The 18,845-nt window shown below is 35.7% G+C and overlaps 1 protein-coding gene across 5 annotated transcripts in view; it reads left to right on the top strand.

Annotated features, from left to right (window-relative positions):
• MTM1 (myotubularin 1) overlaps window positions 1–18,638 on the top strand; it is a 46,976-nt gene extending 28,338 nt beyond the window's left edge. For 4 of the 5 annotated variants that reach the window (XM_069811133.1, XM_069811135.1, XM_069811134.1 and 1 more), the window contains 9 exons: window positions 173–256; window positions 1,520–1,669; window positions 3,491–3,679; window positions 7,345–7,530; window positions 8,572–8,778; window positions 12,385–12,477; window positions 13,352–13,465; window positions 13,820–13,996; window positions 16,372–18,638. In XM_069811133.1, coding sequence (XP_069667234.1) covers window positions 173–256; window positions 1,520–1,669; window positions 3,491–3,679; window positions 7,345–7,530; window positions 8,572–8,778; window positions 12,385–12,477; window positions 13,352–13,465; window positions 13,820–13,996; window positions 16,372–16,539 — 1,368 coding nt within the window. In that variant the 3' untranslated portion in view covers window positions 16,540–18,638. The remainder of the gene's footprint in view (window positions 1–172; window positions 257–1,519; window positions 1,670–3,490; window positions 3,680–7,344; window positions 7,531–8,571; window positions 8,779–12,384; window positions 12,478–13,351; window positions 13,466–13,819; window positions 13,997–16,371) is intronic. The other variant, XM_069811136.1, reaches the window with a different exon arrangement.
• The last annotated feature ends 207 nt before the right edge of the window (window positions 18,639–18,845 follow it).

Raw genomic sequence — 18,845 nt, 5'->3', positions numbered from 1 at the left:
GCTCTTTGCTTTACAGTCTTATAAATATCAGATTTAAATGGAGAGAATGAGGCTGGCATGGAAAAGTCAGTCCTATTTTGTGGTGGGCATTAGGGTGTAACTGATGATGAGCCCTTATAATTGCCACTTTCAGCCAAAGTTTGGTGTAATAAGCTTCTTTTATGTCCTACAGCTTTTTTTTGCATTTGCAAATGAAGAAAAGTTTTCTGAAAATGGATGGATGGTGTACAATCCAATGTCCGAATACAGGAGACAAGTGAGTTACTAAAGTTGCAGTAGCTTGGTGCCTTTCATATCTGACAACTTACATAGAGGAATTATTGTTTGTACATTTCTCTTATCAGCTCTTTTGTGGGGGGAGCTGAGAATGGGAGAAGGTGGAAATACAACTTGCAAAAAAGTAAAGAAAAGAAATAAAACACTGGAACCTTTAAAAAAATTAGAATGTCACAGGAAGGTAGTCTTTGCTCTTCGAAGGAAGTTATTGATACTTCTTACAATGTGCCACTGTTAAGTGAGCACAGGCAGGGAGAATGTGCCAAATACGTAACTACAGTGTCTTAAATGTAGATTTGATTTGATCTTTGATTTGGTCTACTTGTTCCTGAAGAGAAGGAAAAAAAAACCCAAGCAGCTTATTTTAGAAACAGCATCGCTTTACAGAAGTTATTTGTGTCTATCAGTATTCTATCTTGCTCTTTAGGTGACTGTGGAAAAATGTCAATTAAAGAGGATGATATGTTTAATTTTAAAATGTCTTTTAGACAATTTATTTTTGCTTTAAATATGACATGGTTTTGTTTTTTTTTAAATTTAAATGGCAGACAATAAGAACTTCCTCAGATTTCCCCCCCACACCCCCTCCATAGTTTTTGGTTCAAGGTTTAGAGGCCTAAGATCCAAAAAAGGTAAAATACAAACACCCACACAAACCCCACTCTGTGTGTGTGGAGGGCTTATCAGTCTTTCTCAATTTCCTGGCTGCTGTTTGTGAAATGCTTTATTGAGCAGACTGCAACTAAAAGTTGTTGTTTCTCAATAGGAAAGCTACCCTGAATCTTATTTTTACCTGAAGGTAGTATCAGGCTACAGGGAAGAAAGGTTGAGATGAGACTTCCTCCTGCTGCCTTTTCAGGACCATAGTCTCTTTTCAGCAGGCAAAATGGAAAACCAGAACTTTGAGGGAAGAGAGAAGGCAATTTTCTTTCCTCAATCCCACAGTTAAAGAAATACATCTACTAGTTTTACTCATTGTTTTGAAACTTGTTCTAAGAATAGGATTGTGTATGTAAGAGTATATGGGATAGCTATGCAGTTGTTTAAGGCTGTGAGTCCATCAGCAATGAGCTGTTTTGTGTAGTCTTGTACTCTTTTTTTTCTTCTATTGTTTTGAAGTAGTACTGTAGTTATGTTAAATTGGTAGGTTGTTGCCACCATGTGGCCATAATGTCATGTAAAATTCAAAAGCAGATTATTTGTACAGTCAAAAATCCGTTGAAAACTTTGTGTTACATTTTAGGGACTGCCTAATGAACGGTGGCGAGTAACTTTTATTAATGAACATTATGGACTGTGTGACACATATCCATCGCTTTTAGTAGTGCCATATAATGCAACAGATGATGATCTCAAGAAAGTTGCTGCCTTTAGGTCCCGAAATAGAATCCCGGTGAGTATTATGTGATGAAAGTTACCTTATAGTGTAGCTAGTTTAAGTATGCATCCAAACAACTTTTTGCTGAACACGACACAGAGGATGCTTTTTTTGGAAATGGTTACAGCAAAATAGTTTTGATTGGCTGGTGTTTTTTTTACTGCTTGAAACTAGTGTCTTGGCCAAGCCACATTTCCGTTTTTCCCCCACGACAATCACTCATTCCAACTTTGGTTTTGTCTTGACTTTTCTAGGAACAACTGCCAGCATTGCAGATTCCCTTTTTTTAATGAAGTATGAGCCTTAGACTGCCATCTGTACTAGTTCGTTGACTATTGTTGGATGCACATAAAAAGTGCTAGCAAATGTTACCCTCCTGTAAGCAAACTGCATGGCATTTAAACGTAGTTCCAATGGTCAGTCCTAAAATAAGACCTCATGCATACTGTCTGTAGCGAATTCTTGGGCTTTTTAGTCCTTTAAATTGAGCTGTGGAATTTAAGATAAACCCATTTGACTTTTTTGGGTATATTTCTGTAACTAAAATTTTCTGAGGCAAGAGAATTTTTATGTAACAGCTTTTATAGCACTATAGAATATATTAATTTCTGTCACAATACAATCTGTTTTAACTAATATTTCAATTTGGCAAACTCAGAAGAGGTGCTAGATTCTTAGTCAGTATCAGAAAGCTGCCTTGAATCTCAGTTAATTTCAAACAGATGCAAAACTCAATATGATAAATTATTAGATATGGTATTTACTGACAGGCTAGGCCTATAATTATAAGTTTACGATATGTACACACATATGTATATGTATAATATATAATGTGTATAAAATATATATGTTGAATATATAATGTGTGCATATAGTTCTTCTAACCTAGCTATATCTTCTCTGTCATCTCAAAATTCATGACAGGGCTTTTGTATGCCTGTACAGTGAGAGTCATTGTCTTGGTAATAGTAATTTTATTCTTGTCAGGAAATAACCAATCATACTCGCCCACACACACACTGACAGGTCTTATTTCTAGATATACAACTAAGGGTTGTATTTCAGGAGTGAATACTTTCTGAGGCTTTTTTTTTTTTTAACTCTGATGTTCTTTCACTCTGTAACCCACAACTTTCAGACTGGGTGAGAATACTGTTTCTTAATATTCTTCAACGATGAAGTTAGAGTTTTTGCCTGCTTCTTGCAGTGCTTATCTTTAATCTCTTACACTGCAATCTGTTCCCTGGGCAGCTCACTATCTCTTGTTTGTGGTAAGTCCCCTCTGGCTCAGAAGAACAACAAAGGCAGCATGTACTCTGCTCCAGTGCCTCCTCTTTTGTGACGAGGGCTGAGGAACAAAATGTACTTTAAAGAGAAGGGGAAACATTCAAGATACTGCAGAAAGGTTCAACTTTCCTTCCTTATCCAAAAAAAGGGAAAAGTTGTTCTTGTAGAATTGGAGCATCTTAGTCACTGTTTCTACAATGAGTTCATTCTTCTGAATTGTTTCTTAGTTTTGGCAGGCATTGCTATGTTTGTTTACAGTTTGCTTTTCAGAATTATTTGTGCAAACTAAGACTTGTACTGGATTATATAAGTAAGCATAATTTCAATAAGAGTTAAATATGTAAGAGAATGAACTCTTAAAGATTATTATCAATTAAATTTTATGAGACTAAAGTGGAAGTAGTTGAGATGTCTGGGGATTATCTATTGAAGAAATAAAATAATATGAAAATTAATACTTTTTATCTATTTTAAAGAATGTAACTTAAGTTTTAAGTTACGATTTTTTAATAAAATATATGTCTTCTAATGTGTTTGACATGTGACTAGGTTCTGTCATGGATTCATCCAGAGACTCAAGCTGTTATTATGCGCTGCAGTCAACCCCTTGTTGGAATGGGTGGCAAGCGGAATAAAGATGATGAAAGATATCTTGATATCATCAGGGAGGCTAATGGGCAAATCTCAAAACTGACCATCTATGATGCTAGGCCCAATGTCAATGCAGTCGCAAACAAGGTAAACAGATGCTTAATAGTCTTATTTTTGAAGGGGGTGGGGAGGAGACTTAGTTTGAAGTTTTCTGTGAGGAGGTATTTGGAAACAGTAATCTTAATGTAGATAACTTTATATAAGCAAATATATATTTACAAAACCAAATACTGAGGCTCAAGGCCATGAAATGACACGAATGCCTAAAGTAGGTCATAAGCAGGGTTTCAGGACCATATGTGGATTTCCAGACACGCTTTACCCTGTCTGTTATCGGTCAAGCACAGATCTTGGCATGGGACTGAAGTCAGGTATGACTACCCTTTGCACTGTGAGGGAGATGTAGGCTGAGCTGTAGAGCATCTCCTCTGTTGGAATGACATGCCACCTCTGTGCAAGACACAGCTCTGCTTCATGTCCTCTGGGAAAATTCTGTCCTGGAAAGGCTGTGTGCATAAAGCCAAGCCCACTGATAGGCATCCTTTGGTTGATTCTTCCTAACCATTACATGAACTAGTTCAAACCTATCCAGGCATCCAGCAAATAAAGAGAAAGTGATAAGTTAATCTGGGGGTTTGCATTCTAAACAGCAATATGGGTATGATCTTGGATACCTAGATACCTATTTTTCCCTAGGTACCTGTAGTTGGTAAGTGCGGTAACAGAAATAGTGTTTTACATATGACGTGACCATTTCTTTGCTAATCTGCAGTCAAAGCCTAAATGGGATCAGAATCATAGAACAGCCCAGGTTGGAAGGGACCTCGGAAGATGATCTGGTCCAACCTTTCAAGAAGAAAAGGTGTCCCTGTGCCTTGATATCCTTTCTGCCCCCCTCAACTCTGGTGAGGACCAGATTGTTAGGGCATACTCAGATAATGCCAGTCACAGTGCATCAGTGTTGTATTTGACATAGAGCACAGCAGACATGGATGTGCTCCATGTTTATATGGAGAGTCTAGCTAGGGAGAGGCGGTGAAGGATGCAAGTTTAATGCTTTCTTCATATAAGAATGTACCAAATTCACTCCTTCCAGTCTAGGATAGTCCCTTACCCACTGAAATTCAAGCACAAATGGAGTGGACATGCTCTCCAGTACTTACTAGTGAAGTTGTGTGTCTGCACAGCAAAAAGCGTGAGAGGTACGAGCTCAAGATAGTTTGAGATCTTAGTGAAATGATGAGTGTGCTTATCTGGGAGAGAAGGAGTTCTAGCTTCTGAATAGTTTTTTTTGTTTAAATGAACACTAGTGGAATGAGCCCTCTTCAATGTTTGTGCTGAAAGGAATATGAAATGGTAAAACTTGTTTGCTTCTAGGAGGTTTATATGTAACATGTTAAGTTGCTTCAGAATTCAAGAGGGACAATAATGTTAGTGTTTTGCTCTGTGCAACTTAAACGCACGCATCTGTACCTTTATATTCTCTATTATAGAGAAGAGGGCTGTAATTTATTAAGCAAGAAATAAGGCTTTTTGTATAGCATGCATTTGTTCAGACACTCTATCCTAGAGGCTGTTTGGCTGGGTTTTAATCTGATGGTTTGTATTTTGAGGGTCTGCTTCAATTGCTTGCATTTTGCTCTACAAATCACATTATCCTCTGCACACTGAATTTTAATGGGTGAACAAAACATGTAATCCTTCTGTTTGCCTTGGGGAAGGAATGTCAGTTCTTACATGAACTTAAATTTTTCCCCAGTTCTTGGACAAACTAAAATTTTTACCCCGTTGGTTTCAAAGATGTATTATGGCCAAACTTTTATACACGCATACTTATTGAAGTATGAAGCACAGTTTTCAGCTTTTTAAAATGGTCTATGTATTGCACCCATGTGTTTTAATTAACTCCTGATATGTCTAAATATGAAATACTCAGTCATAGCAGTGAAAGCAGTAGAGTGCATTTCTGGGTCTGAGAGTCCAAGCCAGCGTTGATCAGCACTGAAAAAAGTTTCCTTGAACAGCTGTGAAAATAAGTGTAAGCAAAATCTTGGGCTATGCTACTCATGCATTCCTGTGTTCTTTGTACATAGGTCAAGACCGCACAGTCAGTAGGAGTTGCAGCAGCCCTGATGCTAAAATTACAATCATTCCTCACCAGGCCTTCATAATACTCAAAGGAAAGAGAAAAATACAATCATTACTACTTTTAGCACAGAGCCTGGCAGCTCTGAGAATACCACCACATCTGAGGAAGGAGATAGAGAGCACAGAATAGAGAGACTGTGCTACTATACAGAAATGTAGGTGGTACTAATGGGAAAGGGCTATGCCGTACTTCAGGTTATTGTCTGATGTGTAGTTGGTGGCTGTAATGGCTTATAAAGGCAAAATTTATTTATCGCAATTCATGGCATGGCATGTTTTTGCTGTCTGCAGGAAATGCTGCGATTTTGCAGCTATCTTCGGAAAATCTCATCAGTGGTACTGTGTCCTAAATTACGTGTGGTTTTTCCACTTCCTTTTGTGACCAGGCACATCCTCTGCTGTGGTGGTAATTAAATGTTTTGAGAGAGCAGCAGTAGAATAGCCCTTCTACTTATGTGGCTCTTTAATTTCTTAACGATCTGAATACATGTTTAGTCTTTAGCAATAAAATTTAATGTTAGAAAAGTTACTTTAAACTTTAATGTTAATATTAATTTACTTCTTAGAGGCAGAATCTCAGATTCTTGAACTTAATTCTTAAACGAAACATAGCTTATTCTTAATGGAACTCTTTAGTCATTAAATTTAATATTTTTTAAATCTATTTCAATTATCAGTTCAATTTTAGTAGTAAATAACTAGGCTGTTTTAAGCATGGAAGTCTTTTGGTGGGTTTGGTTTTTTGTTGTTTTGGGGTTTTTTTGTAGCAAGTTTGCACTTGTAAACCTGAGATTACACCACTCTTAAATTAGTGGTGTAAAGAAACAGACAAATCCTTTTGACTGAATTTCTTTCCACTTGGTACAGAAACAAAGAAATGAGCAATTTTATTCTCCGGAGGTGGTGATCTAGTGTATGTTATGAGTAATTGCTGTTTTGTGTGATGTACTTCACATTTTAACTTAACCTTAATAATCTGTCTAGGAAGTAAGTTGATTTTTTTTGTATTCAGAATCACAAGTTTGTTTAATCCTTGGTAGGAAAAGTGAACATAAACGAAGAAAAAATATTGACATTGTAATGTCAGTTGGTCGGGGAAAAGCTGTTTCCACCATGAATCTCAAAAGTAATGAGGGAAGGTACAAGTGTCTTTATTCTCAAAGCAGTCTGAGTCCTGACTGATGTGATGCTGGCCCACTGTCCCTTACCTGGCTGTTTCAATCCTATTCAAAGGTCTCCAGGCCCAACAGTACAAACAACCTCTTAGTGTTAATCTAAAATAATTAATTTTCTCTTTTAGGGTTACTCCCTTGAGGTTTTGAAAGGAACTAGGCTAGCTGGAGCAACTTGAATGTCTTTTTGGCCACGTGCTATGCTTAATACATTTTGTCCTTTTGGACAAAGGAAAGCCCCCCAGTATTCTCCAGCATTTGCCCCTCCAAAGCTTGTGTCTGAGACTGATGTTTTAAACAAGCAACTGAAATTATATATTGCTCTACTACAAAATAAAGTATAAATAAAATTCAGTCCCTTCCTGCTCTGTTGGAAAGCTGCTACAACAGTGTATCTATGAGTAAAGTTAATTTTAGGACTCTTGTTTGTAGGCAACTGGGGGAGGATATGAAGGTGAAGATGCGTATCCCAATGCAGAACTTTTCTTCTTGGACATTCATAACATTCATGTCATGCGGGAATCTTTGAAGAAGTTGAAGGACATTGTTTATCCTAATGTGGAAGAATCACACTGGTTGTCAAGTCTGGAATCAACCCATTGGTTAGAACATATAAAGGTAACTTTTTGCTGTTTGTTTGAAATAACAGTTGTCCAAATCTGTTGTATCAGACTTGCTTTCTTTGCTAGACTTTGAGATAGTCCTTATATGGAACACATCAAACTACTTGGACTACAAAAACAGCATCACTGAGTGTTGGCTTTTTGCCAACTAGTCTTAGAGTATGTTATGAGATCTCATTACTAAGCAACAGTAGGTGAAATTCAACGTTTGTCTGCCTTAAGTCAAATGTCAGTCTTTAACAGAGGAATGCATTGCTAGTGTGATTGTCTTTATGTGTGTGAGAACTGATTTATTTTGGTTTCTAGCAATACAGACTATAGATAACTGTCATTGTGAAGGATTAGTAATTAATTTAGTTGTCAGTATGTATGTGACTTTATTTTGTGAATTATGGCTTTGTAAATAAATCTTGTAAATTTATTTGTAAATTTTGTAATTGTCATCTTGTAGCACAAATAAAATACTTAAATTTACCAGTGTTCTTACTAGTTGACCTTCGAACCTTTTGCCTCAAGTGCAACTGTGCAAAAGTATTTAGTATATTATGTAATGACTCCTACTTAATAAAATTTTTATTTTAAGTTAATATTTGGAAAATAAGCATAATAGAAGGGTACAAGTTCCTTTTTCCAACAATTGAGGTATTTCAGTAATTTAGCTCAAAGCAAGGAGCCAAATGAAATACAGAATTTTTAGAGAGTATATCCTATGGTAAATCCTCTCTTTCTTTAAAAAAGAAGCTTATGTTCTTCAGTTTATCAAGGTTACTGTTTTCTGCCCCATTTTTTAAGAATTTGCTGAGATGAATTAGATCTTACTAAGGGATTAGGGAACCAATCTGTTTCTCTATTTTTATACAAGAAATTTACTTGATCTCCTAGGAAATTCTTTTCCAATTAACTACACCATGCTCTTTAGGTCTTTTAATGGAAACAGTATTGATTTAGATGCTGTGTAGATACAAAGAAATCAATTTATTTTTGTTAGAATGATAACACTAATCTGTGTGTTTTGGCGTCTGTTCCTCTTTGCTAGCTTGTCTTGACAGGAGCTATTCAAGTGGCAGACAAGGTATCCTCAGGAAGGAGCTCTGTGGTGGTTCACTGCAGCGATGGCTGGGACCGGACAGCACAGCTAACATCGCTGGCCATGTTGATGCTAGACAGCTACTACAGGACAGTTGAAGGCTTTGAAGTTCTGGTGCAAAAAGAGTGGATAAGCTTTGGACACAAATTTGCCTCGGTAAGAATTAGAAGTTAATTGCAAGGACTATGCAACATTAACATTCTAAAAAGCTTTTAATGTTAGACTACTCATTGTGTCAAGGTTTGATAATTCTTTTTGTTATTTTGGAATTCTGATTTAAAACACTTCCAGGTAAATCTGAGCAGAGCTTTTGGTTTTGGACCTGTTTGGTTAATGGTTTTTTGCTATTCTTTCTCTGACAACTCCTATTTTGTCCTTTACACCCTTTTAAAAATACAGAATTGCTAGGGTTACTGTCGTTAATGAGCAAAGAAAATGAGAAAGCAGAAAAATGATGTCCTCCCAAACTTTTCAGAAGATCAAATAAGGCTGGGACATGAGGCTTTTCCCTCACCCTCTCTTTGGATTACTGATAATGTCATGAGAGGCAGATGATGGAGTCTGGCCCATGTCTTTTAAGTGATGTTTTGAATGCTTCTTCCCAAATGCTCTAAACTCGTCCTAATAGCTCTCAACTCAAGAGGCTGTCACTGATAATGCTGACTCTAGTTCTGTTCAGCTGTCATCTGGATGGTTAAAAGGTTAAGTAGAAATTGTCTGTAGCAAGTCCTTAATATTCTACCCATGTATAATGCAAAGTCAAGGGTTTTTGTGTTAGGAAACTTTTCAGAGTCTTAGTGGAACTTCTCTTATGCTTGGCAGCTAACTGTTTAACCAGGAAACGTATATGAGGAACCTGGAGAAGCAGAATAGGTTGCCAGGGACTGTGTGCTGGGATATGTAAACATAAAACAAGTTGGGAGCTTTACAACAGCATTACTTGTTGATACTGAACCGTATAATTCACAGTAAGAGGTTTCCACACCTTCAGTAGAAGTTATTTGCACAATTTGTCCCTGGTGAATATTTCAAAGATATTCCTTAATATTGCTAAAATTGGGAAAATAGGCAATCTGGAAAAATCAAGACATGGAAAAATATACCTAGGTGTGTATTTCATGCATATTTTACATTTGCAAGAGTGTCTCAGTCATTTGGAAATTCATGTATAGCTACTCAGCATGAATCACTTCACCATTTAAGTGTGCTTGTAGGCTGCCTCAGTGTTTGATCTGACATTCTAAAGGTGCTTTGAGGCTTAGGAGATTTGCATTTTGATTGTTGGGAGTGATATCTGCTGTAGACCAGTTCTTTTGTGTGCTTACCTGTAGTCTTCTAGTAGCGATGTGTTGCATAAACCTTTGAAGTATTCTGTCTTGGTACAGCCACAGGAAAACACTGGCTTGCCTTTTTGTTGTCATATTTTATTTTGTATTTTTAAAAAATGTTAATAGTCATGACACAGATAAAATTAGATTGTATAACTAGGAGACTTGTAGCCTAGCACATATGTTATGGTTTAACACAAAGCTTAAAAAGAGAGTGTGTGTCCTTCACTATTATGAATAAATTTGAATGATCTATGATTCTTTTTTTTTTTACACCATTAATTTTAGTTTGAGGAATCGAAGGAGTTTGTTCTGTCTCAACAGATAATGTTTTTCTGCTATTAGTGAGGTAGGACTTCTACACACCTTCCAGATGACTAGCTCAGTCCACTGGTTCATCTCTGACAATGTAGCAGCAATAAGGGTGATTTAAATAGCTTGCTTTTGCTTAAACTGCTATTTTACTTTCCCAACTTGCTCACTCAAGTAGTAATCTTTGGAAGTGGCTGAAGCCACTCTCCTTTAGCCATCTGCTGTTTTCTGAGAGTACCATGTATTTTGATTTGATGGGTTGTTTAGCTTATAGTGAAGGTAGTCCTTTTTTGGAGTGTTCTGTAGAAGTGTTGAGTCACCATCCCTGGAGGTATTTAAAAGACATGTAGATGTGGCACTTAGGGATGTGGTTTAGTGGTGGACTTGGCAGTGCTCGGTTAATGGTTGAACTCGGTGATCTTAAAGGTCTTTTCCAGCCTAAATGATTCTATGATTCTATGATAAAAACTGATAATGTAAGCAGAAAATACTTTGATCATATATGCTCTGTTTTGGTTTGGTAATTATTTGATAGAGCTGTGAGTTTTAATAGTGAGGACTAGGCACTTCAGTGCAGTTAGCATTTCCTGAACCTCATCTCTGAAACTATTATTGTTACACCTTCCCTCAGGTGGCGAGTTGGAGAAGAGTAGGGTGTTTCTTATATTGTCTGGGTTAGAGCAAACTTTCTGTTTTCATGTTACTGGGGTTGCAATTTGGATGTTTTAATAACAAATAACTAAATAGTAGACTACTTAACAGTTTCTCTCTGTATTTTCTATCTAATGAAGCGCACAGTAAGTTTCCTTGTTGAAAAGGAATTCCCTACCCCAGCTTTTTTATGTATAGTGAACTTAGAATCATAGAGTCATAGAATTGGTTAGCTTGGAAAAGACCTTTAATGTCATTGAGTCCAACTGTTAAACTTGGCATAATATCCAGGTGATAAAATTGCTTTCTATGTGGAATGTCATTCTAATAATGCCTTCTGATATAAGAAATATGAGGCATAGACATAATTTACAGATGGAAAATACTCAGACATCCTAAAACTAACGATAGTGAAAGTGGAAGGACTTTTACTCCTTACTGAAAATACATATGACTCTGTTAACAGATACCGTGTATTTTAAACCAGGAAAACTGGAGAGCAAGGTAGCCAATTTGTTTGTCTTACCTGTAGTGCTTTTCTAGTAATTTGCTACTGTTGACTGAGTTAAACTACAATCCCTCATCTCCCTCTATATCCTGCCATTCAATTCTATTATTTTAAACTATCTTGCAAATCCTTGTTACAGAGTAGTGTACTGGTTTTATCATTTTTCATGTCCTTAAGACATTAAGCCTGCTATCTTGCAGGCAGATAGGCAACATCTTAGTTCAACATACATGCTCTTCTTTTGTCTCCTCCAGGCAATTATATTCAAGCAGAATTATGGAGTTAATAAAATCTCTTTTCCCTGAATCTCTTATCTGTTCTCAGCTATCAGATGTGAAAAGGAAGGAAACAGTTGGTGACCAAACCAACTTTTGTCTGTGGGGACAATTCCTTTGATTGTTACTTTGGACTCCTCAGAATAAGTGGCTCACCCAAACTTTAAAAATTAGCATTAATTTTCTGTGAAGAACATGAACATTTCTTTGAGCTCGCTTATGTTCACTGTCTACCTCAGGATGAATCTTTAGGTTCAAGTGTGGAGGGGGAAGAGGAGAATCTATGTGGATAGTTTGATGATCTAGTTTCTCCAGTGGCTTAAATTACAAAAGACAAAGTATATAACTTGACTTTGACAAACTTATTAGGTAAATGTAGTTCAAAATATGTCTTGATTATTTGCAAAGTAATGGATGCTTAAACCGTTCTGCTTGTACAATAACTAGCAGGTTTTTATAACAGGACCAATTATCACTTTGGAATTTTTGTCAGACATCTTCAGAACAGCTTTGCAGTATTTCTGTATATCTGAATCTTTCCTCCTTGGTGCAATAACTAATTCTGAAATCATAAGAACAGGTTGCTCTATTACAGAAGCATTAATATTCTATTGCAAAATAAGAAACAATGTCTGTTGGCCATAAAAGACTGTGTTGGTTAACAGGAGGCTGTATTGCTTCATTTCAGAGAATAGGCCATGGTGATAAAAATCATGCTGATGCAGACAGATCACCCATCTTTCTCCAGTTTATTGATTGTGTGTGGCAGATGTCTAAACAGGTATGTTATATCATTCTGCAGAAGGTAACATGATTAAGATATTACTGAATTAAAAACCTAGATCTTTATTAAAAAAAAAAAAAAAAGTATTTGAAGAGGACAGCATACCCCTCTGCTCTGACTGTAACCAAAAAGAGTGTATTTACTTTTAAATGGTACCATCTCTCTACCCAATTTCTAAAAGTGGTATACAAGCTGTAGTTATGTTGCTTAATATGGCATTGGCTATGCACGCAAGGCTGGTGTGTCTTGGATATGGGCTTCTTGGAAACATATTGAGATGTGACCCAGCAGAATGCTTTTACAGGAATTGCATCCAACTATCTTAATAGGGTCTGTTGTTTCGTTTCACCATTTTTGTGAAGCTGTCTCTTGAACTACAGGAACAAATGTTGTTTTGTCAAAGCTTCAGAAGGAAGCTTGGGAGCTATTGAGTGCTGTGATTTAAACGTATTTTCAATAAGTAACAAACAAAGCAGCAAACTTAAGTCTGTTTAGGGCCAAGGATTAGGAGCTAAACTCTTATTTTCCGGTTTGGTGCTGCACTGTTTAGAGTGCACTATGGATATCTTACTTTGTCTTGCTAGTAAAAATATAACTGTAACCATTCTGTATTTTATTCTTCTATTTAGAAATTAAAGGCAGTTAAGAACATTTTGAGAAGAGTTCTTTTCAGTGACTAGTTTGAGAAAGTTGAACACCTCATGTCATCTGAACACTTACTGTGCTATAAAGTATATAAAAGTATTATCTTAAAAATTATTTGTAGATGTATTCAGGCTTCTAAATGCCACCTTTAGCTTCTTAACCAGGGCATGTGCATCTCTCCCTCCTTTTATGATGGAAAGAACAAATTTATCTTTTCTGTTTTTAGTTTCCTACAGCCTTTGAATTCAATGAGCAGTTCTTGATTACAATCCTGGATCACTTGTACAGCTGCCGGTTTGGTACTTTCTTGTATAACAGTGAGTCTGTTAGAGAAAAAGAGGTTAGTCAAACCACGGATTGTTTAGTTGTATTGCTATCTTGACTCTAGATGATTACAAAAAGTTTTCGTTGTATCATATTTGGTTATATTCCTTGTATGACAATGGTTTTGAACTGGCTTTATTCTCGTTAAAGAATAGTTGCATGGTAAGTTCCTTAGTTTTGGTAGCTTAAAGACTATTCAGTCACTAAAATACTTGCTAAGCTCTGGTTTTGGAATATTTCTAATACAGTAACTTACTATGCTTCTAAGTAAATCAGAAGTGTATTAATTTTAGAATGTAACCTTGGCTTCTCTGATGGATTTCCTGATTTTGTGCAAATATTTACTGTTCTTATTTCAATTTCATTTTAGAAAGTGACTGAGAAAACATTATCATTATGGTCTTTAATAAACAGTGAAAAATCTAAATACACCAATCCTTTTTATACTAAAGAGCTAAATCGAGCGCTCTATCCGGTAGCCAGTATGCGTCATTTAGAGCTCTGGGTCAATTACTACATCAGGTGGAACCCAAGAATTCGGCAACAAGTAAGTAAATTCTCTATAATGTACAAAATGCTTTTAGACTTCAGAAGTAGGATTTTGTGTCGTAACTGACTTGTAGAATAGTACCTGTAATCTGTTCACGTTTTTCAGGTTTTTGTAAAGATGCAGAGAAAAAAGTGAAAATGATTATTCAGTTTGGTTTGGGGGGGGTTTTGTGGTTTTTTTTTTTTTTTTTTTACTCACTCAGCTCTTCTCAGAACACTGAACTTATTTCACTGCTTAGTATCAAGTCATCTTCAAGCTCTTTCTAGTCCCTTTTCTTGCGGACTGGCCTGGGGGAGCATTTTTTAAGGGCATTTCATGCTACTAAAGGGTGAGTGACAACACTTAGAAATAGGGCTTACTGACCCCTGAAGAGTTAGGGCATTAGCATCACAAACACGCTTAGTTGCATTTGCTTAGTCTTTATTCTTTTTCCAAGAGAGTGTATGAAGTCTTTTACAAATTAAGATGATCTATTCGGTCCTTTCTTTTTCAAAACTGCTATCTGTATTGATGGCTTATGGTAAGAATCTTTTTTCTTTTCTTATGTAACTTTGATGACCCAACATTGTTTAGACTGTGTAACTGTTGGATGAAAGCTGTTACTGAAAATCATACAAGCGGATCAGATTGGAAGCCCAGAAAAGCATTTATCAAATTACATATAGTTCAGTTCTGTGCTTTTAATGTTTAATATATGGACACTCAATGTTTGTTACAGTCTTCTAGAATCCTTAGCAATGTGGCATGTAAAGACGGTGTACAGAGTCTTACTTGTCCTTCCTAACAAGTTGTGGAGTTTTGAGTAGAAGATAGAGGAGCAATTTCTTTGACAGAAGCAGTCTTCACAGTCCAGCCCCTGGAATGAATCAGGAGTTTTCAGGGAATGCACTTCCTTTTCTGCAGCTGATCTCCTGTATTTATTTACAACACTTCAGAGGCTGCAAGAAAGCCAGACGGTTTTATATATTTTCTTACAAGTATGTTGCCAGTTTTAATTTGAAGTTCTAGTTTTAGAGCTTTTGTGGCTTGCTGTGAAAGATGAGGCCATTTTGCAAAAGATGAATCCAAAGATTTATTTTAGAAAGTGAAGGATTGTAGGGCATGCAAATTAGCTGTAAATCTACTTAAAAATGCGCTTTGCCATTATTCAGGGAAGGTTTTTGGCAGGAGTTTTTTATTAGAAATGCAAACCCATGTGATGATCTTCTATGCTGCTACTACTGGTCCCTCATTTTTGCCATTTTTATATATAAAATGCGACAATTTTTCTGTGCTGCACTTGAATTTTATGCTTCATCTTCACTTAAGCAACTGAACAGTGGGCATGTGGCCTGAACCAGTTTTTTGATGACCTTTCTTAGTGCCGTTACTTAGAAGCATGTTCCGGATCAGACTTCAGTCTAATGAAGAGTCTGGTCTGTCACTAGCAACATCATTAACCCTACATCTCTAATCATCTTAGTAACTAGATTCAGTCATTGATCCAACTTCCACAGTTGCTTCAGCATTCATCGCTGTCCTCTTCTGGGGTGCATAGTGAGTGGTGCACCGAAGAGTGCCAATTCAGCTGTTTTTCAACTGGTGAGGCATTTACATTTGCTCCTACTGTACTGCTAATAGCTTTTAATTACAGGCTTAATTTAATTAACTGTGAAACAGCAGCAACTTCTTGACAGGGTTATACAGCTGAAGGTAACTTTAGGCTCTGTATCTGCCTTGGACATTTGTAATACTTTTCCATTTGTTTCATTATTTGATCTGAAGAAGGAAGCTAAGCTTAAAATGGAAACAGTTAAGATGCTCTTTCTGTGAGTAATCTCTTGAATGCCAGGGCGGTTGATTTTAAACACATTCAGGTTTACTTACAGAATTCACTACTATTAAAAACTGAAGTAAATTTCATCAGTAAGGGAAATTATTTAATCTGAAGACATGGATTTCATCTTAATCTCATCAGTGTAGCTAAAATAGTCTGGCTAAACACTGTTTTTAGGGAAGATGATGAGACATCTGACCTCTGGAATCTAAAGCCTTTTAATAAGTCAGGAAGAGAAAAGCTTCAGACAAGGTATTCACACCTATCTTCCACACAGTATTAGATAATAAGAAAATAAAATCCATGTGCTCCAGGAAATGCTGGCTGATTTTATTGAGGTAGGAAGAACTGTTTTGTGTAAAGATTTTCTTTGGATGGGAACAACTGGAAGGCAGAGGGCTCTTGCATTATAGAAATAAATATTTCTGTAACAACTTGTTACATATGTTGGAAACTACAAATACTGAGTAATGCCAGGAAAACAAATACTACAGCAGCCTAACTGTATAGAAGTAGTTGGACTGAAGTGATAAGACTAATATAAATCTCTTTCTAGCAGCCAAATCCAGTGGAGCAGCGTTACATGGAGCTCCTTGCGTTACGTGATGATTATATAAGGAGACTTGAAGAACTACAGATCACAAATAATTCTAAGATACCCAATTCATCAGCCTCATCAGCATCTCCCTCACAAATGATGTCCCAAGTACAAACACATTTTTGAAGAAAATGTTGGCTTCGTTCTATACTGTTAATAGCAAGTGGTGCTTAACATAGCATAGAGAGGAATATTTTAATGCCTTACATTAGACTGTCCTAACACAAATTATTTTAGACTGCCTTCATTTGAGGAGGACTTCAAAACAAACAAAACCAACTCTTCAATTACGTGCCTTTCAGAACCTGTGGACTGGGAACATTATTAATCATCTTCTAGTTATGGAGGGCTTTAAGAGTGATTTTGGAAAGTCTGGTACAATTGAAATGAAATGGATTTATTGTTTTCATAAGAATGCTTTAATTTATTACATTGTAGGTCATGTTCCTGTAAGGAAATTCATGCTCAGTCTTACATGTTGTGAATAAGTGCATTAATGGCAATAGGAATATTCACATTGTGTAAAAAAATTAGATATGTGTGTATTCCCATTAGGAATACGTTTGTGGAAATAAATTCTATTGTCAGATTTCAGAGAAAAGTGTTGAAATTTTCCAGTTACCTGAGAATTCCAAATTTTCCTTTTTTGAAATAAAACTATGGAAGGGATTTCAGTGATATGCTTCTAAGTAAAAAAAATTCAAATAGCTCAGTAGATATCAAAAGAAAAGAAAAAGCTATTTTTTACTGTAAATTGATTTTTTTTTTATTTATTTTTTAAACAAATGACAATTGTACTGGATTCTGAGAAGTCCTGTTTTGGCTAACTGTTCAGCACTAAAGTATATTACAAATTATCACTGTTGGCAATATTGGTTCTTTGGATTAATACAAAATAAAATGGTTCTAAAGAAGGTTTATATAATTAAAACCAGACCTACAGAGACATTGCTTAAATATCCAGCAATAGCCATAGTATTAAAGCTTGTATTTGTCTTCTAAAAGTAAATGTGCCTGTTTAAAGGAACTTTTTATACCAAAGTAGGCAAAAATTTTCAGTTACAAATACTGTTGAAAACTTGTACATTTATAGCTTACTGTTTAATTTAACTTTTGTTCAATGAATTTATTCTTAAGTATTTAAGGGACTTAAGTATACAAGATTTACATATAATGTGTGCACTTATATTGAACCTTCCAGTGCATTCTAGTTTCAAGCCTTCATTTCAGAGGCTTCTTGTAAACCTTTAATTTGTTCCTTTTCAGGTATTTTTTAAACAGTTGCAAGCATTTCTTATGACAGCACAAACCTTGCTACTTGATATTTAATTAAAATTTTGCATATTCTGAGAAGTTTAATGATATTCAAGCAATCCAGGAAATATTGCAATTCAGAATCTGTAGAGGACTTTTATCTAATATTGTTATTTTAAAGGAGATATTTTGATGCTTGAGGCTTCTGTCATTGTAAATTATTGTACATGTGGTGAGTTTTGATCTGCAAGATATAATAGGATTATATATAAATTAAGTTTTGTGTAAGTATATATAATATAGTTTGTTAGAAATTCTGCAAGTTTATACAGTGTAAATATTTTGCATATGAAAACTAAATTTAAAGCTATAGTTCCATAAAATAAGTCAAAGTTTAGAGGACATCTGAATATTTTTAGAACAGTATTTTTTCAAAGGAATAAAAGTGTACCACCTCTTGATTTAATTCAGTATATACACTGAATTGCACTATTTTTTTTCAGGGAAGCTCGGAGCATACGGCATGTGTGTTCTAAATACACAATTTATAAGACTTATTTTTGTCCTCTAAATTTCATTCTCCCGTCAATGTTCTTCAGTATGTGTTTCCAGAATAACAACATTGTCCCCAAATCTTGACTTGTTAAGGTAAATAAGATGCATTACATCAGATAAATGAAGAAGGATACTGAATTGTTCATGGTATACTTTACATTTTGAAAGCTATGCATACTCTGGTATATTTGCCTTCTACTTGTGGTTTATAAAAAAAGCTATTTTTATTAGAATATTTAAAGTTTCTGTATTTGAGTTGGATATATTGGTGACATCTCTGAGCAGCGTGGAGAAGTTCAGAAAATCTAATCGTTTTTACTGTGTAAACACTACATGATAACCTATTGCATTTGGGAAAGTGTAATATAATGGAAAGGATCTTTTTGCACTTACTTCATTACATATATCCCATTCTTATTATTACTGGTTCAGTTGAATTTCAGTCTTTGAAGCTCTCTAACATAGCTCTGTGCGGGCTTGGATTTTTTTCAAGTCAACAGATATGATACTTGTTTTAATTCCATTTTTACGTGGTGATATTAGGCAAACATAGGGGTGTTTTTAATCCAGTACTTTCTGGAAGATACTACTCTGAAGTTGTGAATGTAGGCATACAAACTGAT

This window comes from Haliaeetus albicilla, chromosome 23, assembly GCF_947461875.1.
Source record: "Haliaeetus albicilla chromosome 23, bHalAlb1.1, whole genome shotgun sequence".
Taxonomy (NCBI): Eukaryota; Metazoa; Chordata; class Aves; order Accipitriformes; family Accipitridae; genus Haliaeetus; species Haliaeetus albicilla.
This window is presented reverse-complemented; position numbering and strand designations above follow the sequence as displayed.